Here is a 27469-nt window from a genome sequence, read left to right as displayed (position 1 = left end):
GAGAGAGAGAGAGAGAGAGAGAGAGAGAGAGGCGCATTCTCGTTGAGACGACGACGACGACGGCGACGACGACGACGAAGGGGTGCTCTCTTCTTCTTCTGATTGTTTTCCGGCGATTCCCCATCGTATAGGAACCGGTGAGAGACCTTCTCCCCAATTCCCCACGTTCCCCAATTGCCGGATTTGGTTACCCTTCTTTCCCGTGAATCATCAACTCGGACGAAGTTGAGGATTTCGGCAGGACCTTCTTCATTTTATTCTTTCCTTCTTCTTGTTCCCCCTTTTTTCCCTTCTTGTCGATGATTACGATTCATATCTGAGATTGAATTGTCTCTGTCGTTCTTGTGATTTCGGTTTTTGGGTCTCTGGAGGGTAAATTTTTAGTCCTTGTGTTTTGCTTTCTGAAATATGATTGGTGGTTTCAGCTAGGATTCTTCTTCTTATTGGTTTGTAATTTTCCCTTAAAGGTTTTGGAGGAGGCGCAAATTTAGGTTTTCAAGAGACGGTACATCAGTCCGGATGAGTAAGGAAAGGGCACCCGAACCGTTGGATTTCTTTATCTGGACGGCCGAGGTACATTGATTTTGTATGATCTGGCAAATTTTCGCTTTGTTCTTCCTGTTTATATTGGTTAAGTGAATGGGAATTGGTGTTTCCCTGAATTTGGATCGACTGTCAATATTTGTTAAATTGGTATTCGCCGTGCATGATCGAGAGCGTGAAGCATGAGTGTGCATCCCGGGTTACTATCTTTTATAGCTGCTGATTTTTTGTTTTTTGTTTTTTTGTTTATTCCTTTTGTGTTCAATGGTATTTAGGGTTGTTTGCAAAGAAACAAGTGGATTATGATTTTTTTGTGATCTCTGTTCTGTTTTGTCCTGTGCTTTTCGGTTGTTAACTATTTTAGGTGATTTATTTCTTTTTTCCCAATGTATGCAATAATTCAACTATTCTGGTATGTGGGTTATTGATGTCATGGGAAATTTTAGCATGTATGTATTGCAAAAGCTTGCCCCGTTTTCCAATTTGTTAAAAGAAAGAGAAAGAAAGGAATGAAGAAGAGTAATGGAGAACGTGATCCCAGCTAGATCAAATTCAGGTGCCCTCTAGTGGCTAAAGGAAATCATTTTGTAAACAATATTGTTGGCACTTGTTGCGGCAAATACGTGTAAAGTAATCCAAAATTTTCCGAAGCAATATTTTCTAGAAATACTCAACTCCACTTCTAGTTTGTTCTTAACACTGTTTTGGTTCATACTTTGCCACATATTTTGAAGCTTTCACTGGTAATTGTGGCCTTTTTCTTTGTGCCTTCTCTGTCCTTGGCATGCTTGGTGTGATACATTATTTTGAGAACCTTCTTTGGAGCAAGTTTTTGTCCCAAGTTGTAGGTACTATGTATAACCCTGAGAAGCTGGACTATCCTGAGAGTGGGAATTCCATAATTAACGGAAGTGCTTGGAATGAAGTGGATGCAGTTGAGAGTTGTGATTCCCTTGCTTAGGAATCCCCATTCCTACATATGAGAATCACAATTCCCATGTTATAGGATTCCCGATTCCCATGACATGGGAATCCTGATTCCGATGAGCAGGAATACTGGTTCTTTTGTTAAAAACCCCGATTCCCTTGACATGGGAGTCTCGATTGTCCTGCATGGGATTCCTGATTCTCATGATCGAGAAATCCAGATTATTTCATCTAGGAAGCCTAGCTTCCTCAGGAATCTCAATTCCTTTGTTCGTATGATTTCACATATCATTTTCTACATGATGCCCCGTACTCTTTCCTTATTGGTTCCTGCTCTTGAAACCTCTAAAATTTTTAAATAATCACTTTCAGATTCTATTTCATGTACTGCTTCCATATTCTCATTCCCGCTTTGGCATCTAAGGGAAATTCAAACCAAGGTTTGGAATAGATTTTAGTGGTGTCAAGGTTAGAATGGGTTGCCTTGGTGAATTAATGACGAGTTTGACTATTTAAAGTTGCAGGGTCACTTATCTTTGTTTTTCTGTCTTGAACATTTCCTGCTGGTAATCTTCCTAGATCTGCTATCTTATCATATAGTGGATCCTGAGCACTAAAATTTACTGCACTACAAAACTATCAGATATCCTGTTTTAGCCATAATCTCCTTTGTAATCTATACTTATTAAAGTTGCGCTATCATGTACTCAATGTTCATTTGTTTGTAACCCTCTAGGTATCCCCTTCATAACTCTGAATTCTGATGTGTCTCTCTAGTATGACTTACTGGTAGTATATTATCTGGAAGCAGTGTGCATGATGCAACCTCATCTTGTATTGTTATTACCACATCCATGGCGGATACAAACAAATAGGAACAAGTCTCTCAATTAAATTCCGAGGTTCTGCTAGGAATAAAGTCATGTTGCACCAGTCATGCACCGTCTTTTGTGCCTTGAAAATTTTTGTATGTAATCATTGTATAGTTACATCTAGAATCTAACGTAAACTTTTTATACTTTTTTCTTTAAGGTGTGAACACTTAATTTTTTACTTTTCTGTCATAAACACCAAAATGTCATGGTTTCTCCATTAAAAAATTTGGGGGTTGTTGAGCAAAATACAAGGTTGCACTAGCTCATGGGTTTTATACTTAAGATCTGCTGCTTGTAAAAAGTACTTTGGAAGCAACATATATGAGCATAATAACCAAATAAATGGTTAGGGGGGCTTGGTTCTTTCTTGCTTACGTTTTTGTTACTCCATACATAACAAATGAGTGGTTTCTACAAGAGAGTATGGTACTAAAGAAGAGCAAACAATATTGACTGAACTTTCTCATTCGAGATGAGATAACACTTGTGCTAAGGAGCCAACAAGGCTTGAGACTAGCTTGCGGGACACGTTGATGCAGTGTGACGCGTAAAACCACCTAGAGGGAGAGATTCCTACGGGGCGCAAATTGTTCTCATCAAGGGGTGAAGACAAGACGACAATGATTGGGGAAGAAGGACAGATCAAGGGCTGTAAGACCTCACTTCTAGAATACCCAACTTCCTCGCATGAGTCTCGATGGTGGGAAAACCTAATATGCATGCTGAAACGACCGGCGTTGAGTTTTAGGGGTTCTTTATTTTATATTTGGTGCTCGAAAATGAGATGAGGATTTTCTCTCTCTAACTGGGGATTGGCCCTCTCTCGGATCAGATCTTTGCCTTGCCTTGGTGTGTTGATAAAGGATCCCCCTGTGTGCCTAACGAGGAAAGGACATATGTGCTCGCTACTGTGAAAGGACTACTTTGTTCCTCCTCCTGAAATGAAGAAAAAACCTAAAACCTCCATACATACAGGGGAGGAGGAATAGAGGGAGTGAGACCCTCGTCCTATGATGTCAAGACTAGGTTTGTGTTAAGGACGGGGAGGATAGATAGATAGATATAAACTAGGGATGGCGAACTAGAGGGCTATTCCTATTATAACAATGCTGTTTATATCCCTGAGGGAGCTGGTATAGTTATATTTAAGCTCTCAAGCCCTTAGAGAACATGTATTGAATAGTGAGATACCTAGGGGTGACTTCCCCTACAATATCTCTACCCCTTGTCTGATCCTCAGTCTCTCACCCTAACAGGCTCTAGGGGGATGTTTATGTTAACGCATCCTTTTTCTCTCGCCCTAAGGGGCTCGAGGAATGCTTGCTTGTGTATAGGATCTTAACTCCTCATCTCCATAATAAAACCATGGAATGTGCCTTCGGCTAACTCCATGCAATCTATTATTTGTCGAGGAGGAAGGAATGCTTTAAGTTTAATCTGTACTACTCGGTCGCTTTTCTTCCTCTATTGGTCGCTATCGCTCCCTTAATTAGGGGTATAATATGTACTGCTCGGTTACTTTGTTCCCTTACTCTCTCGGTCGCTTTGTTCCCTTACTTGATCGGTTGCTATCGCTCTCTCACTTCTCTTGCTTTGGCTAAGGCTTCTTGTAGGAGTCAAGAGCGTTAAGGAAAGAAATGAATGACTGATTGACCAGTAGGGAAGGCAGGCATGATGGACTTCCTCCAGCAACCTTGTTAGCACTCTTGCGCTGAGGGGGCACAAATGACTAACCGTAGGGAAGAAGCTTAAACACTCTAGATCACTTCAGCTCTACTTTGCGCAGATAGAGGAACTCAAGAAGCAGCCCCCTCCCCCCGACCCTAACATCTATTTAATAATTTAATTAATCAATGAATTGTTGCCTGTCCTCGTTCGTCGCCCTAATGGGATCTTGCGCTTGGGTGGGTTAATTGCCATTGGTTCCTCAACCTTTGTAGCAACCAGTCCATGATTATATATCCCCACCCTTGATATAAATTGATTGTTATATATATATATATATTAGTTCCTTGAATCAACTGTTGGATTATCTTTTTCTGATAAAAGAAGTATGATTTTATGAGCTTTGAAATTTATGAAAATTTTGTGTAATTGATTTTTGAAACTTATAAAAACCTGCTCACATGTCATACTCGGATGACCCAAAAGTTGATTCCTACTAAACAAACCATGTAGATCACATCCATAAGTCAGATTAGAAAAAAAAACACGAAACAATTAAGAAATCAAAACTGTCCATTCCCTCATACCTGAGTATGAGGAATCAATCACGCTACACACATGGAAAATATTGTCTACACTCTAGGGTATTGTACTCTCTAGTTGAACCTCATAGGTGCATGTTTTGTTGGCCAATTGGACCCCACAAATGAGTACAATATAGTCCATTTACCAGGAAATGCACTTTGGATTGGGTGATTTTGACAAAAAATACGATTTACTTAATATTGAAATTATTAAGCATTGTAAACCATTGAATTTTGTAAAATCTGGTTATACAACACAATTGGACAATCTAAAACATGTTTTTGACTAAGCAAACCATATAGATCTTATCTATAATGCTTGATTCACAAAAAAACCAAGAAAATGCGAAGGAATGGGTGGTTTCTGCTAGAGGGTACAATACACTCGAGGGTAGCCACTATATTCCCCCCATATATATATATATATATATATATATATATATATATATATATATAAACCAAGAAAATGTGAAGGAATGGGTTGTTTCTACTCAAGGGTACAATACACTTGAGGGTGGCCAATATATTCCCCCATATATATGGGTTAATATTTAGTGCTATTGATGGCACAAAACTATATGGAACTATTGCGCTGGAAATCATGAGTTTTAGATCTTTTTTTGTAGATTAAATCTTATGGATGTGATCTACAAGGTTTGTTTAGTGGGAAATGAGTTTTGAATCATATGATTGTGACAGATAAGCAGGTTTTCTAAGGGATTAAAAAATTAGCGGTCCACAATGCACTAAAATTTCATGACTCAAAAAATCATAATTTTGGATTGAAATAATATGTTCCATGGTTAATATTTAGCAAACAAAGCATCCTCAACATATCTATGTGGTCAGATTGAATTGATAAAGCTTGAACCTATGATTTGCCGCTCAATAGTTCTATATCAGTTTGTGCCTTCAATAACGTATATATATAGTAGAAACCACTTGTTTTATAATATTTTCTTGATTTTTTTTTGGATAAAGCCCTAGATATATGGTCTAGATGATTTATTTAGTAAAAGACATGTTTTGAATCATTTGATGTTAAGTAAGCAGTTTTTTAAGAACTACAAAAATCAACAGTCCACATTGCACCAAAATGCCATGATTGAAAATACCATGCTTTTATGTTAAAACCGCCCAATCTAATGTGTGACCCTAATAAAGAAGCCACCTTGGCACGTCTTTGGGGTCAGATTAACAGATAGGGAGCGGGGAGTGTGGGACAATGGATTGTACCAACTATAATCTCCCCCCCCCCCCTCACACACATAATAAATAAATATAATGCAATTGAAATAGAGTATTATTAAATCAATCAAAGAATAATCATTCAAATATTTGAAGGTTCAATAATTGTTATTAGCTTCTCTTAGAGCTTAGTAATAGTGAATCAATGGGGAAAATGGTGATCCCCATCTGGCAAATCATATGAAAAAAAGTGTACTCTATTCCAGAGTTACCGGAAGTTTCTTAGATAAGTGGGAAGCCCGCTTCCGGGAAACTCGCTTTGGAAGCGCGATACTCCTCGCTTTTGAATCTTGATGGGAATCTCAATCCTCCCACGCTTCTCTTATGTTTTTCACACGCTTCATCTATTCTTCTTATATGTTTTCTCACTCTACTTTTCATGTTTTTTATGTGTTTCCTCTCACGCTTCTCATTCACTTCCATGTGCTTTCTCTAAATTGGCAATCATCATTTTTAGATTTTGTTAAAAATTTATTTTTTACAGTGAAAAATCATGAAATTTAAGAATAGTCACTTTTATTTTAGTTTTTATTTGTGTTCTATTTAGATTCTCATTTAATTCTTATATATAATACAAAATTATTAATTATTAATTATTAATTTATTCAATCATTGATTCATGTTGATTTAGATCATTTGAAGGGTTTCTTATCACATTATTATTTATTCTTTGCTTTTTTACTTATATATAAAAGTCCCACTGTGTGGGAAGAAACATGAAATTTAAAGTGACCAAAGCCCAGTCTAGAGCCAATCACAACTATTTTATCTTGCCTTTCTAATCTTTTTGTCCAAGATAAGCCCTCTTTATTTATTTCTTTATCTCCACTCCCCAAACTCCCACCACATAGTCTCTCTCTCTCTCTCTCTCCTTTTCATTCCCATTCAACCCCTCTCCTTTCTTACCTCAGCTTATTTTTCTGGACTGACAATCCGGGCATTTAATCCTTCATTACAGTCATCAAGGAACATCAGCATCTTGTCATAATAACTTTAGAAAATTGATCATTTTTGCTCGTTTTTCAAAATTTTTCTTTGTTCTGGCTCAGACTTGTCAACAGTGTACCATTTACTCTTGTTCTTTACATTCTATCTGACTTACTATTGATAAAACAGAGCTCTTGTGGTTTTTATCAGTGTCAACTGTCAACATAATGGGCTGCTCCTACTGGCAAATTATTAATTATCATATGAGAAAGATTTCTTGTATATCCTGATGAAACAGTCAATGCACCCGTATCACCCAACTAAATTATGAGAATATTGCTGTTGGGTGAATAATTCTGAGATCATGTCATGATTGATCATCTGTTGGCCATTGTGCTGGCATGTTAGGCCATTAAGAGTTACATGAGATATGAGGCCCATCAGCAGAGTAATTAGGCAGGCTAATGATGATTGGTTTAAGGGCTACAAGTATGAGTATTTCTTGAGGGAATCTATTATTTTTGACTAATTGAGCAAGAAAATATTTGTGTAATAAGTAGGCTCACATCTGTCAGTAGGATATCCATTAATTTCTTTTACCATCTGTAAGCAAGTGTATACAACTTTCTTTCTTGGATGTTTTTATAGCATTCATCCACTGAATAATCAAGGAATATATTTCAAATTTATTTCCATAATGATTCCACCTGAGCAGTGTTATTAAAAACGTGCCTCAAGGCGCAAAAAGCGCGCCTCGCCTCAAGGCGAGGGCCTTTGTGCCTTGAGGCGCAGGCTTGAAGCGCAAATGCATAGAGGCATCGTAACGCTCTACTTCTCGCCTGAGTTCGTCGACTCTGATCTTCCTCAACTCCTCCAACCACGGCATCTTCCTCTGGCTCTCCTCATCATCATCTTCTTCCTCTTCCCCCTTCCTCCCTTCGTTCTTTCTGAATCTCCTCTGGAGGTCTCTGTATTTCAATCTGCAGTCATCGGCCGAGAGGAATTGGGAGAGGAACGATGATGTCCGCGTCTGGACCTCCATGGCGATGAAATCCCATCTCTTGGTCCCGTGCCGCTTTACGGAGCACGCCAACACCAACTCCTCCCACGTCCCCCATCGACCCTTCCATCCGACCTCCCACGTCCCCATCATTTCTCATCACCCTCCTCCCTTTAACCCTCTCTCTCTGTTTTAAATCCGGTCTTATTTCCGGAAATTTTCATTTTATAGTTTTTCGTTCTTGTTTTCTTCTTTTCGTCTTCGGTTCTCAGAAATTTCCCGCTGTATCCTCGACTTCCCTTGGTATTAACGCTCATTCTTACCATCTGCCTTGTAATTTACATAGAAAGTAAAAGTAGGTTCATATTTTTATTATGATGAAATTAGGAAAATGCCCTAGTTTAGCTTTCATAGCCAACGCGATTGGGGTGATAGAAAAGGGTAATATGGTGATTTACGCTTGAGTGATATTCTATATTGTAGTCCTCTTCCCTAAAAGTGACAAAAATATCCTTATAAAGATTAAGTAATGACTGTCGAACGACAACGTTCCCTCTCTCTCCCGATGAACGAACCTCGTGCCTAATTCAGCTATGGATGGACGGTTCAAAACGGAGAATGGCAAACTAGGGTCGTTCCGACTTTTGGTTGTGGGTTGCCTATTTTGACATTTAAAAGTAGTAGAAAAAGAAGTCCGGTTGGTTATCGACTTGGATATGGAGATCCGTAACTAAATCCAAAACCATCTCTGTCACTGTCCACGTGGGACTAAGCATTACGTGTAAAAATGGATAAAGTTGGGTGTGGGAATTATGTAGGAACTGGATCCGAATCAAAATAGCGTCAACTGGGTGCGGCACAATCAAGGCAGCGCTAAAGGATCACATCCTCTGCTGATATATGCCCATCATACGTGGATCCTGGCCGTTCAAGCAACTTTATCCTAACCGTTCATATTCCCCTAACCTACTCCTATCGAGATGGGAATACCGTCAGAGCTCCTTTGGATGCCGTTGATCTCAAGATGAATGGCATCCTATGTCACATGGGTGCGAGTGCGGGTGCGGGTGCGGGTGCGAGTGCGACACGGGTGCGACGCAATTCCAAAAAATTTGGACACGGGGACTCGGCTATATATATATTAAAAAATATATATTATAAATATATATAATTATATATAATAATAAATTAACACATAAAGATTGTAAATTTTAAAGCAAAAATAAAAAAGTAATTCTTAACAACACAAACTTACTAAAATATAACACATAAAGAAGCTTGTGAGTGTGATAAACAACAAAACTTATCATAAATCTGCCTCATCGTCTGAATTAGAGGGAAGAACAGGATCGAGGTAGTCCATGTTGAGAGTATGTAAATTATGTTCTCCCTCCAAGTCAAAATCTTCTGGATTTACATCCCAATTCTTGGATGGTCCACAACTGCATCAAAAAATGACTGTATTAGTATCTAACTTAAAACTTTGAATGCAAATATTTAAATACAAACTTTGAATACAAAAAAAAAGTACCTATACTCTTCTTTGGTGCGGCGAGAAATTAATCGTAGATTTGAGTGAACATAAACCAAATCCTCTGCTCTTTTACTAGTGAGTTTGTTTCTTTTAATGTTGTGAATTTGAGCATATGTACTCCAATTTCTTTCACAACAAGATGATGTAGCAGGTTGGGATAACAACTTCATTGCAAGACGTTGCAGATTTAGTGTCTCTGATCCATATGTTGCCCACCAATTAAGGGGATCTTCCTCGTCCCTTGCCACAAGTGCTGATAAAGAATCAAATCTCCCAGTAGAAAACTTGCCAAACTCACTATTTATAACCTTAAACATGTGAGGATCATTAAATAGTCTTCCCAAATATATCATTCTATTTCTTGATATCTCAGGATCTTTATTTGGAGAAACACGACCAACACCTGCAGTCAACCATTTTTTTGCGTAGTATTTTGGATTGAGAGAGTGTGTCATGCAATGCAAAAGTGTATTACTTTTATCCCATCTTCTCACTAAAACTGAATGTACATGATTGTAAAATTCTGAATCATCAAGTGCAATATCTTTCTTCTCATGTTTAAAAATAATACTTTGAACTTTTTCAATCATATTATCCCACATTTCATAAATTCTATGAAGCATGGGTACATCTCTGTCAACTTCTCTCAACATTTCTCAAATAGGCTCTGTAAATTCAACAAAATATGTAATTTTATCCCACCAAAAATCATCACAGATGCATTTTTTGATAGCTTGAGCCTTGACATCATCTTCAGTACGATAAAAATCCCAATCTTGATCAGCCACCATCACCATCAATGCATTCTTGAGTTGCTTAATTCTTTTTATCATAACAATGAGAGAAGCAAAACGAGTTTCAGCAACTTTCAGTAACTTGAGATCAGAATGCATATTAAATATAGAAAGGGCATGATGATGGTTTACAACAAAATTTCTAATATTTCGAACATCATGTTCTATTTCTTCAATCCATAAGCACATTTCATGTGCATGTACATCATCTTTTGATGGATTGCATATACTCTTAAGTGCCAAATTTAAACTGTGTGCTGCACAAGGAGTCCAAAAAATATGTGAATATGTATCTTCACTTGCCAAATTCATTCCTGCACGACTGCAAACTGGAGCATTGTCAGTAATGATTTGCACCACACTTTCTTCACCCACTTCTTTTATCACTTCGACAAATAATCTCTTTAAATATTCAACATTTTTATACTCTCCAGATGCATCAACAGTCTTAAAAAAGATTGGCCCATTAAGTGAGTAAGTAATGAAGTTTATCAGTGGTCGCCTTTGTATATCAGTCCACCCATCAGAAACAATCGACACTCCATGTCGTTTCCATGCAAATTTTTGAGTCTCTAACAAGTCTTCAATTCTATTTTTTTCCTCTGCAAGAATGATTGTTCTTAGTTTTTCTGAACTAGGAGGCACATAACCACTCAAATTGCAATTAGCCAAGGATGTAATAATATCTTTCCAGTATGGACTTCTAGCTACATTAAAAGGAATTGAGCTTCAGTAAAAGAATCAACTAATCTTTTTATCAATTTCTGCTCTTGCCATGTTTTTTAATGACGCTTGTATTGTTTTATTGCTTTCCATCTTTCTTTTCTTTAAAAGCTCTTCTTGTATATCCCTAGCAGTAGGAAAAGACAAATTAATCGAATCGCTTCCTATCTCTGCAATTTTCTTCTTTTCAGTTTCCTCTTGTTCTTTTTTTAATTGCTTTAACATGTCTTTGTCAACCCCAGAACATGCTCTAATTCCTTGACCACGAATATGCAAAAGATGTGCTTTCACACGCGTATAAGAACCTGTGAAAACAGTCTTACATGGATTACAATGAAACTGCACGTTCCCACCACCACCACTACTAGCTTTTACCCCTTTTGTCACAAGCCTCCAAAGTGGTTGAGAAACTTCTAATTCAGGGTTAGAACTTGAACCAAATGTATTGACACTACCGCTAGAACTCGCCATTATATCTGAAAAGTGAAAACTGAAAAGAAAATAAGTAAATAAAATAAAGTTAATAAACACTTCAAAATAATAGTAATAGGAGCTACCCCCTATCTAACGCAAAAAAGGAGGGGCAGGGCAAGCCCCTGCTAAACCTTATCCGTGTCGGGGCTTCGCCCTTGCCAAAAAGTCAAAGGCAGCAGGGGAAACGAGGAGGGGCCGAGCCCCTCCTCGTTTTCCTTTTGTTCGGCAGGGGTAAGGAGTGGGTTCGGCTGACAGGCCAAGCCTTGCCATGCTGGACAGAAGGGAAATGAGGGGTCAAGCCCCTCTTCTGTGAATCGAAGGCAAAGGGAGGGGCCGAGCCCCTCTTTTGCGAGCAGAGGGTGCAGGGAGGGGGGATGGGTGGGGTCCTGCCTCCGAAGTAGGAGTGGGGGAAGGAGGGGGCTCGACTGACAGGCCGAGCCTTGCCACGCCGAACAACAGGGGAAACGAGGAGGGGCCGAGCCCCTCTTCTGCGAGCAGAGGGTGCAGGGAGGAGGGGCGAGCCCCTCTTCTGCGAGCAAAGGGTGAAGGGAGGGGGGGCAAGCCCCTCTTCTGCGAGCAGAGGGTACGGGGGGGAGGGGCCTGCCTGTCATAAGCGAAACGAGGAGGGGCCAAGCCCCTCCTCTGTGAATAGGAGGCACAGAGAGGGGCCGAGCCCCTCTTCTGCGAGCAGACGATGCAAGGGAGGCTGCGAGCAGAGGGAGGGTTAATCGACGTACCTATTGAGTGTTGACGGAAGGGGAGACGGTGGCTGCCTGTGCGTACCGTCGCCGGAGTCTGGATCGCCGGCGTGGGTGGAGGATAAAGCTGCAGGGGCTGAAGGGGAGAAGCAAAATCGAGAGGGTAAGCCCCTTCCCCTGTCGATAAACCCCTTTTAGGGTTCGGCTGCAAAAAAAAATTGGATCTGGGTCGGGTCCAGACCCGACCCGACCTAGATCCAAAATGTAATTTAAAAGTCGAAATGGACATTTTTTTACTCGGTCAAAGTTGACCGAGTCCAAAATGTGGATGGACTCGGCCTGGACTCGTTGACCGAGTCCGGGCCGAGTCCGAAGCCGCACTCGTGTCGGGGCGTGTCGACTCAGGTGCGGCACCTCCTTAGCCGAGTCCGTGTGACATAGATGGCATCTAAATTAAAGGTGCCAATGGATTAAGTATGACTCGACCCAACTGTACCAGGTCCTATAGGGTCAGAGTTTGGTTATAAAGAAGAGGGTCTGATTAACTATCTAGGTCCGATTCATGAAGTCTGATTATTGATTATTAAATGAGTCGGGTATGATTTATTACATGTTAATCTCATATTTTTTCCGTATTTATTTGAGATTTTTTATTTCGTGTTGGTTGGTGCTTCATCAATAAAGCATTTCTTATTTATTTATAATTTTAGATAATTTTTATAGTTTTTTTTAAGTTAAAAAAATTTTTTTTTGAGGCTTACGCTTTGCGCCTTGAGGCTTACGCCTCGCCTCAGATTTTGGTGGAACGCCTCGCTACGCCTCAACGCTTTTCACAACACTGCACCTGAGTGTAATGTTTCTTGTATCCGATGCTTCTAACAACTGGAATGTAATAGCTCAGAATTTTGTTCAGCTCATAGTTGAATGAACCTGAATCAATTCCCTTGGCTCGTATTTTATTGTGTTTTATGTGGCAATGTCTTCCTCACAACAAAGTCAGCCTACTTTTCTCTTTTTTCCTGCATTGGATATGATGTATATAACTAGATACGATGCAATTGCTGCTAAAGATTTTTTAGAATGAGAAACTCTCTTGCTCTTAGTGGAAAAAGCATTGACATTGTTAACACTACAGTTCAACTGTTTGTGAGGGGACAAACCTCTGTTATCTTTAAATTACTTTGTGGACTTGCTCTTGCATCAGACATGCCACTCTACCTCTTTTTGATATACCTGTTAGTTTCTCTTCACATTTGAGCAGTTGTAGTAAATGCTGATTCAATCTGGTAAAGTCTCCTCCTTGATTGGTGGATTCAAGTGCCATTCTGACATATAACTGTTGATGTCTATTCTAGTTGGCCTGTTAGTTATCAAATGCTTTTTTTTTTGGGTTATTTTTCATGAAACTAATCTTACAGATGTAATCTACATGTTTTGCTTACTGGGAATTGACACTTGAATCATCCGATTACGACATAGGCGTGTTTTTATAAGGCTTCAAAAATCAATGGCCTACAATGTGTGATACTTTATCGGGTCATAAAAGTAGTGTTTTTTCATAAAAAAAAACATGATTCAAAAGTCGGTTCCTACTATTTGGAATATGTTGAACACATATATGAGGTCTGATTGGATCAAAAAAACTTGCGCCTATGAATTTTAGTGTAATGCCCCAAAATTTTAACTTGAAAACTTAGCCATTTTTTTAAAGCATTTAATGTGGGGCCTTATCTATGGCATTGCTCTAGCCGAACTAAGCTCTAGAGAGTCAGCTTGTGCGTAAGCGCTAGTGTTTACTAGCCCCCCTAAAACCAAGTTCGTGAAAAAGACAACCAAGGACAAATCCTATTTATGGCATTGCTCTACTGGACTAAGCTCTAAAGTGTCAGCTTGTCCGCAAGCGCTAGCGCTTAATAGCCTCATAGAACTTAGTTCAAGAAAAAGACAACCCAAGTCAAAAACCTATCTATGGTATTGCTCTAATCGAACTAAGCCCTAGAGGGTCAGCTTGTGCGCAAGCACTAGCATTTAGTAGCCCAATAAAACCAAGTTTGAGAAAAAGGTGACCAAAGACCAACACTTTTCCATCAGTAACCAGAATACAATAGAAATATTCATTCTGGTGTTTGGTTAAAAATCTTGAGTAGGTTACAGGTAATTGAACATAACATTGGACTGAATCGTTGTAAAGAAATGAAGATCTTCCACGAAAGTATAAATACTTGCAACAAGTGTCTATTAAAGACACCTTATTCATAGCCCACAAAAGGGCACAAATGAGAGAACTCAAAAAGGAAAATAATAAACTTATTTCATTCACATAAAATGCTTAAGAAGCATAGATACAATGAGAGGGGAGTTACCCCTATTTATATACATAAGAGAGAGGGAGAGAAGAGCCTTTAGAAGGCTCCAAAAGAGTCGTTGGAGTTAGTCCAACTGTAACGACCCCAACTCATACTCCTTGAAAATGCGTTTTTTTTTAAAACCAGTGAGGAAAACTTCCTAGAGACCCGGGGTCCTCACAGTTCCAATTCCAACTGGATGGCCAATCACCACAAAGGAACTTACAATCATCATCCATAAGAACCAAAATAACCTCTTTATTTATGAATCAATAATCAATTTCAGAGATAATATTTTGCTCACAAAAAGTAACGAAACAACTGACTGAAACAAAAGAACTGAAAAGAACAGTAAAACTAAAAGACAAAAGGGGAGAGCCACTCTGTCCACTAGTGAAACTGTCAAGAACCAAGTGTGACCCTTGTTCCCTCCTAGTACCTGCCGACTTCACTGATCATCTGTTTCTGTGAAAAACCAATAAAGTAGGGTGTCATAATCGAAATCCTGAGCACAACTACTTTTTAGTGAAACAGGTGAAACAAAGGGGTTAAGATAAGATCTGAGGGAAATGCAACATGACATTTTATAGCATTTAAGAAATTTTTTATGCAACAATTATAAGTGCTAAGTATGTAGAAACATTAAAGCAGTAGTAAGTAACAAAACTTCAACATGCAATAAGAAGTAAACATTACACACTCACCATCATGTAATGATTGTGAAAACAATTAAAATATGCATGATCTAATGAATAACAGAAAAATGCATGAATCCTTTTGTTCTCTTTTATTTAAGTTTTTATTTTTCCATATGCATGTCTTATTAAATGCATACAACTCTAAGTTCCTATTTTTAATTATCATTGCATGCGGATACACCAAACGGGTACAATCCCCGAGGTCCAGTTAGGTTCCTAGGGTAGCTTAACACACAATTTGTAATTTATTACTGAGTTCCAAACTTAACCCTCGACCGAATCACCTTCGAAACATTAGGCCTCCACATCTAATGTCGGGGACACAAGGGACACCCTACGCCCACATGTGTCACTTTCTTGATACCAGAACAACAGCAGTGTCGAACACACCACCCCCAGGTCAAGTGACGGACTCTTCCTAAAACCATGGTCAGGAGAAGGAACCTCAATATCGGGTTCAGGAGACAAAAATAAAACACACGGAGTTTTTTTGTATCCTCACAGTCTCCCCAAGACCGGATCTCTAAGATCCCCATTCTCTAGATGGGAGATCCCAGTACATATATTACATTGTTTTTAATTATTATTTTTTTATTAAAAGTCAATTCCTTAAGTTTTGCAACACCATATGCAAAAGTAAAAGTAAAAGCTCGCATTCCACCCCTGCGAGGATTCTTACGGGACTTCAGCCCGTGGGGACAATAAGAACAGTGTAGTAGTGTGCAATACCAACCTGTGTGGTTTAAATGGTGCAATTAAATATATATGAAAAACAACCAAGCTCACGACTCTCCAGGCCGATGATGGTCCATTTAGGCCATCGATGCATCACAGGCCAAAACCAAAGCAGTAACAAAGAGTCTCATATCACATATGCACATACACACATGCAATGCTTTATTGAGTATGCAAATAGACTATTCATAATCTTGCGCTTTCTAAAAGTATATGCGTCTTTACTATGTGGAATCATGCATTAACATACATGTATTCGAGCCAAACATACTCCCTTGAGTGTGTGTGCAAGTGAATGAACCCATCCATTATGCATGTTCATGTTAAATGAAGCATCAACCATCTAGCATTTGCATGATAACATATTTTGCATGATTTATTGCATAATCATAACACTGCTCCTGTCAAATTAAAATTTGCATATAGTGAGTTTGCATTCCACCTACCTAACCAAGCAATTCATCATAAGATTGAGCTATTGGCCGGGTGTGTCAACCCTGGACCGAATGGCCTATTGGCCGGCTAACCAAACCAATCCAACTCACATGAGCATACACAATTTGCAATTACAACAAAAATAAGATTTGGATTTACATGTATACATTTGTATACTAATAAAACCTTTTTTTTGAAACAGGTGAAAAACACTGAAAAATATCTATATAACACAGTGGATTCGAAAATCCACTGTTCCACCATGGATTTCCATCAAGCGCATGCATGAAAATCCATCTCTACCCGATCCCTCAACCATTTCACATAGAAGAACTCGTACCTTTGATGAAAAACACGAAGGGAAAAACACAGGGATGCCGATGGTGAGGGACAGCTCAATCAGGCGTTGTCGGAGTGTTTGAAATCAAAATAATGATGAAGATTATTCAGAGAATTACTATAATCCTTATGATGAAGACTATTCAAGTGACACAATTAGTGCACACGATACAACTCAGGGGCGATTTTCTGAAGTATCTCTAACATGCCTTTAAACTCATCTAATCGAAGACTGCTTCGTTGTTCTCAATCAACTCAACTTTTTCGTTTAGATAACCCTAAACTTGCCGGTTTGTGCACAAGACAAGGTGTCACGTAGTAGTTGCTCGTGCAAGACACGCAGAGGCCCCTTGGTTTCTCCGAAAAGGGGGATCGGGCAGATCCCCGCCAGATATACAACAATACCATTGGGATTTGAAACAACAATGTCCCACTACAAGGTGTCGAGCACCTACCGCTCCTGCCAGGCTTGCGGAGCCCAATAGGTGCTCCCCGAAAAGGGGGATCAGGCAGGGGCGATGCCTGTTGGCCAGAACAAGGGAGAAAAGGCGGCAGGGGCCCGCATTCTTGACAGTCGCGTGAGGGAGGCGGCATGGGCATTGCCCCCGCCCACCGACCGAACAAGCAAAAACAGGGGGCGTCTACCCCTTGTCCGATGATCGGAAAAGAAAGCAGGGGGCGTCAACCCCACTGTCCGATGATAGGAAAAAGGGCAGGGGCGTCGGCCCCCTGTCCGATGATTGAAAAAAAAAGAACAGTGGGTGTTGGTCCCTCCCTGCCCTATCCAAAGACTAAAAAAGGAGCAGGGGGCGTCAGCCCCCTGCCAGCCGAAAACAATGGTGGCAGGAAGGCAGCACCCTCCTACCGGCCGTATCTGAGTGAGGGAGATTGAGAGAGAGAGAGTAGAGGAGAGGGGATAAAAAGACATAGGAGAGGGGAGGGGTACCCGGTTGGGTTCGGACCCAACCCGGGTCCGAGAACTTGGGTTTTACACCAACGACTCTATTTGTAGCCGTTGGAGCACTAGCTCCAACGGCTATTCAAACTAGTCAAAAAGTTGACTAGTTTGAGTCTAGTTCAAAATAAACTAAACAGCCTAAAAGGACAGAAATGAATAAATAAAGGCAAAGAAAAGAAAATATAAATTATATATAATTATACATGTATGTATATACACTTTTTAACACTCCCCTCAAACTTACGGTACAATGAGCGAGAGTTTGTTTAAGAGGAAATGAAATCTACGAGCAACAAGAACTTTAATGAACAAATCTGCCAATTGGTATTCTGATGTAACATAAAGAGATCAATGGTTCTACATAGATACTCTTCTCTGACATAGTCATAGTCCATTTCGATATATTTGGTGTGTTCATGAAATATTCGGTTGTTGGCAATGTAATCGCACTCTTGTTGTCACAACAGATGCGTGAGGCTTTTGTCACTTCAACTCCCATGTTAGTCAACAATCTTCTGAGCTAGACTACCTCCATTGTTGTAATGGTCATGGCTCGGTATTCAACTTCGGTTGACGAAAGAGAGACCTTATGTTGCTTCTTGCACCGCCACAAAATTAAGGATTCACTTAAGAAAACACAAAAACCAGTGGTTGAGTGCTTGTTATTGGGATCACCTCCCCAGTCAGCATTAGTATAAGTAATTAATTCTAATGAAAATGAAGCAGGCAAGAAGAGGCCTCGTGAAAGGAAAGACTTAATGTATCTAATAATACACAAAATTGCTCCCATGTGAACAGAAGTGGGAGTATATTGAAATTGACTAACTGTGTGTACAACGTGTGCTATATCAGATCTAGTAATGGAGAGATAAAAAAGTGTTCCAATAAACTATCGATAAGGAATGGGATCTTCAAGAGGTTCTTCATCATCAATTTTCATTTTGGTGTTGACAACTTTTGGAGTATCCACTTTCTTATCACGTGTGATTCTGTTATTGAAAACAATATCAAAAGCAAACTTAGATTGAGATAATAAATAACCTTGAGGGGAATAAACAACTTTAATTCCTAAAAAATATCTCAATAAACTCAAATCAGTTATTTCAAAATGATTTTTAAGAAGCTTTTTAATGTTTTCAACTCCATGTTTGTCTCCTCTGGTGATGATCATGTTATCCACATAAAGAAAAGAATAATAATCCTTGCAGCCGAAATCTTAACAAACAAAGTAGTGTGAGTTAGGCAAGTTCTGAATCCAATGTCGAGCATAATATGACTAAACCTGTCATACCAGGCTTTTAGTGTACCCTTAGGAATACTTATACTAGGTGGTGTCTCCGTATATACTTCTTCAACTAAGTTTCTATTAAGAAAAGCATTTTTGACATCCATTTGAAATATAGGTCATTTTCTAAAAGAGGCTAAGGCTATTAAGGTCCTAAATGTGGTCATCCTAGTAACTAGAGCAAAAGTTTCTTCGTAATCTATGTTATACTATTGGGGATACCCCTTAGCCATTAATCTGGCCTTATATATTTTAAGAGTTTCATTACTCTTGGTTTTAATCTTATAAACTCAACTACAACCTATAGGTTTTTTTTTTGTGGAATATCTTGAATAGTCCAAGTGTTAGCTTTTTCTAAGGCTTCTAATTCTGCTTTCATGACTTCTACTCATTCTATATGTTCTTTGGCTTGAGTATAGTATGAAGGTTTTATATATGAGTGTATTAATGTAATTAATGCCTTATATGTAAGAAAAAAAGATTCGTAGGACATAAATTTATCGGGAGGTATAGAGATTCTGGATGACCTTCTGGTTTGTACTTCTGAATATTTTTTCAATGCACATGGAAGATTGGATTCCCTACGTCTTGAGTATTGTAAACAATTGGTGTCCCTATGGGTTTGCTCTTCACTAATTACATTATGTTCTGTATCTATAATATCTTGACCATCGTCAAGGTCACATTCATAGTCACATCTATCATACTTCGAAGTCGAATCTATCAAAAAGGAATATTCGGTTACTTTCTTGGCCTTTTCAAAATAAAAAAAACTTTGTTTTTTCAAGAAAGATACATTTCTTGATACATACAATTTTTCATTTTTAATATCAAAACACCTATAGCTTTTTTGGTTATCTGCGTAACTTAAGAAAACACAAGGAATGGCACGAGAGATAGTTTATCATTCTTGTTAGTGAAGACAAAACATTTGCATCTAAAAACTCTTAATCTAGATTAATCAGGAAATGATTTAATAAGTTTTTCAATTGGGGTTATATTTTTCAAAGAAGAAGATGACATTCAGTTAATGAGATAGGTAGTAGTTAGGGCTGCTTCAGCCCAAAACTGTTTTAGTATTTAATTTGCTATCAATAAGGTCTTAGTAGTTTTCATAATGTGTCTGTGTTTTCGTTCGGCCAAACCGTTTTGTTGTGGTGTGTAAGGGCAAGATTTTTGATGTATGATGTCATGTAAATTGAGATAATCTTTAAATTCTTTTGACAAAAATTCTTGCCCTGAGTCGGTGCGAAACATGAAAATATTATTTTGAAATTTATTTTTAGCCATTTTGTAAAATGTTTGAAAATACAAAAATATTTGTGATTTATGTTTAAGTAGATCCAAGTATTCCTAGAAAAATCATCAACAAAAATTATATAATATGTGTATCCGCCTTATAATAGGACTGGTGTGGGACCCCAAACATCCGAATGTATTAACTCAAGTGGCCTAGATAAAACAAAAGTTCTATCATGAAATTGTAATCTCTTCATTTTAGCAAAAAATACAATCTTTACAAGCAAAATTTTCAAAATTACAAAATTTTTCTAAACTTGAAAAGTGTTGGATTTTCGATATATGAGGATAACAAGTCTTTTGTGTCATAGATCCAAATCCAATTTTTGAACATTATAACAAAAAAAATCTTGGGTAATTTCAAAAAATCCATATAGTAGAGTACTCCTTCTCTATGGTCTTCCTCAATCAGCTTCCCTGATTGGCGATCTTGTACCCAACAACCATGAGAAGAGAAGAAGATGTTACACCCATAATCAGATATTAAAGAAACAGGCAAAATATTTAAATTTAATTTGGAAATATATCTAACTTTTGGGACAAAGAATTTTTTTAAGTTTTGAAAAATTTTAAATTTTTTTATTCCTTTTATTTCAAGAGATGCGCCATCAACTGTGAAAACATTTGACACACTAGAGTTATTATGATATTCGGACAAGCTATTATTATTTGGGGTCATATGAAAAAAAGCACCAGAGTCAAAAGCCAAGGAGAGTTACCGGGATCGGAAAATGATGAAATAACTGCTCTGGTTGAGGCTTCAGTTGAGGAATATGCTCCTTTGAGAAGAGGTTGAGGAATTTTTATTAGTTGTGCCATAGATACGGGTGCATCTTGATTGTCTTGGTGTTTTGATTCTTGTGATAAACCGCTGTAATTTTTTTTTCATCTCTTCTCTTTAATTTAGGACATTGAGGCCTATAATGTCCCGCTTCATGACAATGATGACAAATAATTTTCCTTTTGTCATAATCATTGCCTTGTCTACCGAAATGTGGTAGCCTATAAGTGCACATGTAGTTCTCCGGTCTAGTTATGGATAGAATGGAATCCTTTTCGTTCTTTGGAGTATTTTTTTTAGCCTATTTTCCTCCATAGTTAATTCCTCAATAGTGTCAACACTAAAAGAACTTTTCCTCTATGTAGAGGGGTTGATTTGTTTGTTTCAAATTTCGACCTCAAACCATTTATAAATTGGTAAAATTGTTTCATATCGAGTTGTTTTTGGCGAAGCTCAATATCTTTGAGACAATGTCACTTTGGCTCAAGAAGAGCCAACTCTTCCCAAAGTTCGGACAATTCATTATAATATTCTCTAATACTTTTGTTCCTTTAGGTCATAGTTCGCACATTGTCTTGTAAATTGCACACATGTGCAATGTCTTTAAGGGAATACATATTTCTAAGATATTTTTAAGCCTTAATGTCATATTCAAATTTTGCAAGACTAGAGCATTTTTTGATATTTACGCTATTAATTAGCCAAGACATGATCTTGGTATGCCCCATCCTCCATTCTTTTCATTTTTTCTCATACATAGCTAATACCTTAGTTTTCTCTCCTTTCTTGAGAGGTACTTCTTTCTCATTTTTAATTTTTGTGAGAATTAGTTTTTGTTTAGAATCAGAACCATCTACTAACCCTCACAACCCCTTCTCATAAATGTGGTGCTTCGTATTTGAAGCCCACATCACATAATTGGTATCATTTAGTTTTACGGGATGGTGGTAAATTTATCATTGCCATCCATTCTTACAAGGGTGAAGAAGAGAGAAAGGAGATGAGAAGAAAAAGAAAGTGTGCGAGAAAGAAGGAGCAAGAGCACAAGCACGACTCCACGATCTTTTGAACCACTTCCTTATTCAACTATGTAGGCACAAGAGTACTTGAATCACGAACAAGGAGACAAATCAACTTCTTGTTAAAATGGCACAGAAAACAAAGCAGCAACTTTTCAAGTTTTAGAAGCTTCCAAGCTCTAATACCATGTAAATAAATGAAGATCTTCCACGAAAGCACAAATGCTTGCAACAAGTGTCTATTAAAGACACCTTAATCATATCCCACAAAGGGCACAAATGAGAAAATATAAAATGCTTAAGAAGCATAGATACAATGAGAGGGGAGTTACCCCTATTCTTATACATAAGAGAGGAGTGGAGCCTTTAGAAGGCTTCAAAAGAGTTGTTGGAGCTAGTCCAACGGCTATTCAAACTAGTCAAAAAGTTTACTAGTTTGAGTCTAGTTCAAAATGAACTAGACAGCGTAAAAGGACAAAAATAAATAAATAAAGGAAAAGAAAAAGAAAATATAAATTATATATAAATATATTATATATAATTATACATGTATGTATATACACTTTTTAACAATCCTAACCCCGTTTGGATTTAGGGTTCATGTCCACTCATAATTTTGCTCCAACTAAAAGAATCTGAAACCGATACAAGATATCATATGGTCCACAATCCATAATTCAAACCAATCATTTAATCAAACATATTGTCTAGTTCCAAATTGAAATGTATCAGTTATAATACATCATCAATTAAAAATAAACAGTCTTAATGACCTAGTTAAAAACTAAGTCAAGTCCCCGAGATCTTAAAAGAAAGTTTGGTTTTTGGCAATGCCATCGCATCTCGCCATCCCTTTCAGAGCAACTACTCCTCACCTGTCATGGAAAATCCATAGAAAATTCTTTGGTATTTATGCAGAGGCGCCATGTCTTAATATCCCCATTACCTTATTTTTCCTATATATATATAAGGATGTAGGGAGACTGAACTACCAAACAAAGGTGCAACATCTATAACCAATGATGATCAGACGGCTCTCCTTCGGTGTTCAAGCGTTTCATCGATTGGACCTTATCTATTTGTTCTTCATAATGTATTTAATAAAAAAATGATTTACATGAAGATTTTATAATGTCTAGACATGTTTTTTGAAACATGAAAAATGGACGGCTCGCAATTTTACAATACAAAGTATTGTCAGCTGTTGACTTTTACATCTAAGAAAAACCCTCAGCAAGGAATTGTCAAGAATGATACTGGTGGCTATGACGGCTACCACCTTCTCTGGCATGATTACGACCCTTTAGCCATTGTGTTGGTTCACTAGGACGCAATCTTTTGTTATAGAAAATCCTTGTTTATTTGCTCATACTCGGCCTGAAGCTCCATCTGATTCGGCAAATATGAAATATTCACTCTTTTACATGTAAATTTTGGACGAAAAAGGGGTTAGCCAAATAAATTCTAATCTAGATCTGCCAGAAATACATGGATCTAACTATCCACACCCTCTGGAATTGGTAAGGGTCTCCATGAGCATGTGTTACGATCCTAGACATCGTAACGAAGAGGGAGAAGTCACTTTGATCTTGCAATTTCATACTATTAAAGTTCACCTTCTCATTTTCTGAAAGTGATTGAATTTTCTCTTTTAAAAAGTGTTTTCAGGCTTCCTTCCAAGACAAGAAACTCACTTTACCTAAATTACGACTAATCAAACCATGTAGATTACATCTGCAAGGTTAGTTTCATGAACAACAATTAAAAAAATGAAAAATACAAAAAATAGAAAGTTATTTGTACGTAATGGCAACCTGACCAAAAGTCAACCCTATATATATAGTAATTAGAATATGTAAAATGGGCAAATTTGTAAACCCTTGTGAACCCATAGGAACTGTCTGATCTTCAGATTGACAGTTCCTATGCAAATCCCTTTTCCCCTTCTCTTCTTTCCCTTCTTTCTCCTCCACCGACCCTTCCTCCACCTCCACCACCACCTCTTCCTCGACCTCCACCCCTGCCTCCCCGCCCGACGACCTCTCTCTCTCTCTCTCACACACACACACACACACACACACACACAACGTCGTTGGATGGCCACCCCGCCAAACGGCCTCCCCGCTGCCGGTGGTGGAGGTGGTGGTAGGGGAAAGAAGAAAAGGGGAAAGGGAGTTTGCACAGGAACTGACGGTTCCTATGGGTTCACAAGGGTTTACAGATTTGCCCAGTTTATATATATATATATATATATATATATATATATATATATATATATATATATATATATATATATATATATATATATATATATATATATATATATATATATATATATATATATATATATATATATATATATAGAGAGAGAGAGAGAGAGAGAGAGAGAGAGAGGGTGTAACAGTGGACGACATAAGTAGTCCAATGTTAATGGATGTGCACCCACCGCTGATCGTGTGCGGGATCAGCACTGGGTTTTGAATATACAAAAAATCCAGTTTTAGCAGCAGTTCTTGACTGCTGCTAAAGCTCAGTTTTCCACCCAGGGATTTAGCGGCAGTTGAGACCTCCACTAGTGCCTGGAAATCACAAAAAAAGGGAATTGGATGCGCCTCGCACGTCCGACCCTCGTTTGACAGAAGGGCGTCCACTGTTACGCCCTTCCGTATATGCTATGTCACATGGGTGCAGGTGCGGGGATTCGGCACTTCCAAAAAACCCGGGTGCAAGGGTGCGGCAGGGGCAAAAATGTAAAATACATATATAAGGGGGGTCCAGGGGTTCTCTCGGCGGGGGTCAGGGGGGCGCCCCTGGCGGGGGGGGGGGGTTATAGGGGGCCAGCGTCCCCTCCCCCCCCCCCCCCCCCCCCCCCCCCCCCCCAAAGATTTTTTTTAAAATTCCGCAGCCCATTTCATAGGGCAAAATTTAAAAAAAAATCCAAAAAATGGACCAAAATGACCCTGGGTGCGGTCAACGCACCCAGGGTCGGTGCCGCACCTGCGTCGAGTTGCGTCGACGCCGGTGCGGCACCCTGCTAGCCGAATCCCTGTGACATAGCGCGCGCGCGTGTGTGTGTGTGTGTGTGTGTGTGTGTGTGTGTGTGTGTGTGTGTGTGTGTGTGTGTGTGAATTGAAGTCACTGAGTTTTAAAATGTTTGGCACACCTTGGCTTTATCATGTGGGAACATGTTTTTTGTTCTACTGTCCATTCCCACGTTGCACCATACCTGTGTATTTCTCTCTCATTCTGTTCTATAGGAATTTCAGTTTGAAGGAGAAAGAAGGGTTGTATGGCTAAATGAGACATGAATGATTAACTGTGTTACACATGCAGATCCCCTATAGCAAAACAACTAAACCCAATTTGGGGTTGTTATTCTACATAAAAAGCCATGTCACTAAATATGTAAAAGAATAAGATAATAGAACAAATATTATTAGACTTTTAAATTGAACATTTAATTATTTTTTGGTGCACGGAAGCAGAAGGAAACGAAAAAGATTGATGTGGCTTGGACAAACCCTACAAATAATCGGCCCATCTGGTCTAGAAGTTCCCATCCTTTTTCTTTTGTTTCTTCCTTTTTCTTTTGTTTCTGCAAATCTCCAGAGGGAGCTATTGCCTTTCTGTTACAGGAAATGCATAAGCTTGAATTCCTTTATTCCTCCCAAATACTGCAAAAGGATTTTGGAAAATATCTTTCACCATGGGACACGTGCTTCTAGGAAGTTTTGTGAAGTTAACATTGCTTCATTTTGTGATCTGTTCATCCAGTGACTCTGCATTCATTTTAGGATGTAGGATTATGGCTGGAAGAAATAAATTTGGGTGGATACAGACAAATATTCAAGGAGAATGGTGTCAACGGTGAGTATCTGGATAGCTTGTCTACATTTACCACTGAACAGATCCTGCGATTTATCAGGCGGTGCCATATGAAATGGGGGGACTTCATCACTCTGTGCAAGGAACTTAGACGCATTAAAGGTAATAGCTATTTTTCTCTTGATATCACAAAGAGGACCATTGCTCCCCCACTTATGACCGTAAACCTGCAGTTGCATTGCTCAAAGGAGAGGAGCATGTTCGTCGCCCATGGTGGGCCCCATCCTGCCTATCAGTTGTCTTTGTCAAGGTGGCAAAGCATAATCGGCAATCTCGAGTAGTCTCGCTGAAGCAGGAACCATGATATGTATAAGGGCTAGTACATATGTATTGTAATCTATGTGAAAATGTTGTTATAGTTGGCTTTCCATGAGCTTTGCTTCCCCCTTTTTCACATTAGTCTGCTTTTGTTGTTTATATGTCGTCTCTCTTTCATTAGCTTCCCTTTATGAAAATCATATTTTTGCCGAACATATGAAAGTATAGTCTGGTGTTCTGGAAATGGTAAATGATGTTAGCTTGTCAGTGGTTCAGCCATGCATACTGCCATATGGCTGAAGGCATCGAACATGAGTGAGTGCACACGCACCCACTTTTTTCATGACAGGGAGCTTGCTTCAGAGATACAAGGAGGCTCTATATGTTCGATATTAAGCTTCATGGTAAATGAGGCATGCCATTATTTCAATGTAGTCAAAGGCTCTTATTTCTTCTACCGTCTTATGTTTGGCATTGTTGATTTAGAAAATGATTATCCACGTAATAGGACTGAATCCTGAAAATCAATGATTCTTTTATAGATCTTGATGGTGAATGGTCTGTCAGGCATCTGCAAAAACCCAGAGATTGCATTGAGAGAGAAGTTTCTCCGGCCACTTCTTTCATGCTAGCTGTTTAACAATTTCGTTCTCTGCTAACAAACTGTCAGTTTAGGCTTCGATGTTTTATTTGAACACTCGTATGGATGAGGCATTGGTAATTTTGGTGCCAATTAACATGGTTGGCTGTCTGTGCCCATTCAAATGTGTTAAATTACATTGTGAAACGCAGTTGCACTGTGACCTTCTGGTTCTGGTGCTACATGACAAAGTTCGTACCAGGCATAAGTCCTGGATGAGGGCATGGTATATTATTGCTTAAATATGACGGTGGCTTGTGGGCTTCAGTGAGATTACTTTGTTAGAACATGGTACTGTCGAAGTGCTTATCCTTAAAAAGAAATTTGTCCAACTTACAACGTGTTGTGCGGGTTCAAAGATTTAATAATGATTGTTAGTTTATTGTGGAAATTGACATCCATTTTTTGGTTACTCTTTTTAACTACTTGGATGACCAAAAGAATGGTTTGCGTAATTAAGTCTCTAACATGCATTTCACTTCAGGTTTGTCATCTCCATGTGCATAGCTTGTTTACCTATATTCAGCATATCTTGTTAAGCAGCAATAAATTGCCTTTATTTCTTGTTCAGTTCTGGTTGGTTTTGCTTAACGAGATGATTTTTGCTAGTGTTAGGGTGTTTCACTTTTTGGGGGGCTCCTCAATGGTCTACTCCCAAATGCCACCATCCTATGGATCGCCATTTCAGTGTTTTGAGTTGCTAGAATCACTTAAACCCATCTGAGGAAGCGCCATCTTTCTAGCTTCCAATTTCTGCTCTAGCAAGCCTGAACTTTTTAGTTCCTGATGTGGAAGGATTT

At 38.7% G+C, this 27469-nt stretch overlaps 1 protein-coding gene across 2 annotated transcripts; it reads left to right on the top strand.

Moving 5' to 3' along the window:
• Positions 1 to 26245, top strand: LOC149813088 (uncharacterized). Of its 2 annotated transcripts, none has more exons than XM_089992383.1 (4): positions 1 to 137; positions 468 to 573; positions 25681 to 25873; positions 25945 to 26245. In XM_089992383.1, the coding sequence occupies exons 2-4, from the start codon at positions 520 to 522 to the stop codon at positions 26073 to 26075; spliced, it is 378 nt and encodes a 125-aa protein (XP_089848509.1). In that variant the 5' UTR covers positions 1 to 137; positions 468 to 519; the 3' UTR covers positions 26076 to 26245. The 2 variants fall into 2 exon arrangements, with proteins under 2 accessions (XP_089848509.1, XP_089848510.1); XM_089992384.1 differs by lacking the exon at positions 1 to 137 and adding an exon at positions 354 to 372.
• Positions 26246 to 27469: the final 1224 nt, after the last annotated feature.

This window comes from Nuphar pumila, chromosome 16 (assembly GCF_984573655.1).
Source record: "Nuphar pumila chromosome 16, dmNupPumi1.hap1.1, whole genome shotgun sequence".
NCBI lineage: Eukaryota > Viridiplantae > Streptophyta > Magnoliopsida > Nymphaeales > Nymphaeaceae > Nuphar > Nuphar pumila.
The sequence above is the reverse complement of the archived record's forward strand: the minus strand, read 5'-3'. Positions and strand labels throughout refer to the sequence as shown.

Excerpts from the sequence above, each read along its gene's own strand:
- LOC149813088 (XM_089992383.1), top strand. The coding sequence starts at position 520 with ATGAGTAAGGAAAGGGCACCCGAACCGTTGGATTTCTTTATCTGGACG. Across the intron at positions 574-25,680 it reads TCTTTATCTGGACGGCCGAG|GATGTAGGATTATGGCTGGA; the intron begins GTACATTGATTT and ends CATTCATTTTAG. Across the intron at positions 25,874-25,944 it reads GGAACTTAGACGCATTAAAG|TTGCATTGCTCAAAGGAGAG; the intron begins GTAATAGCTATT and ends GTAAACCTGCAG.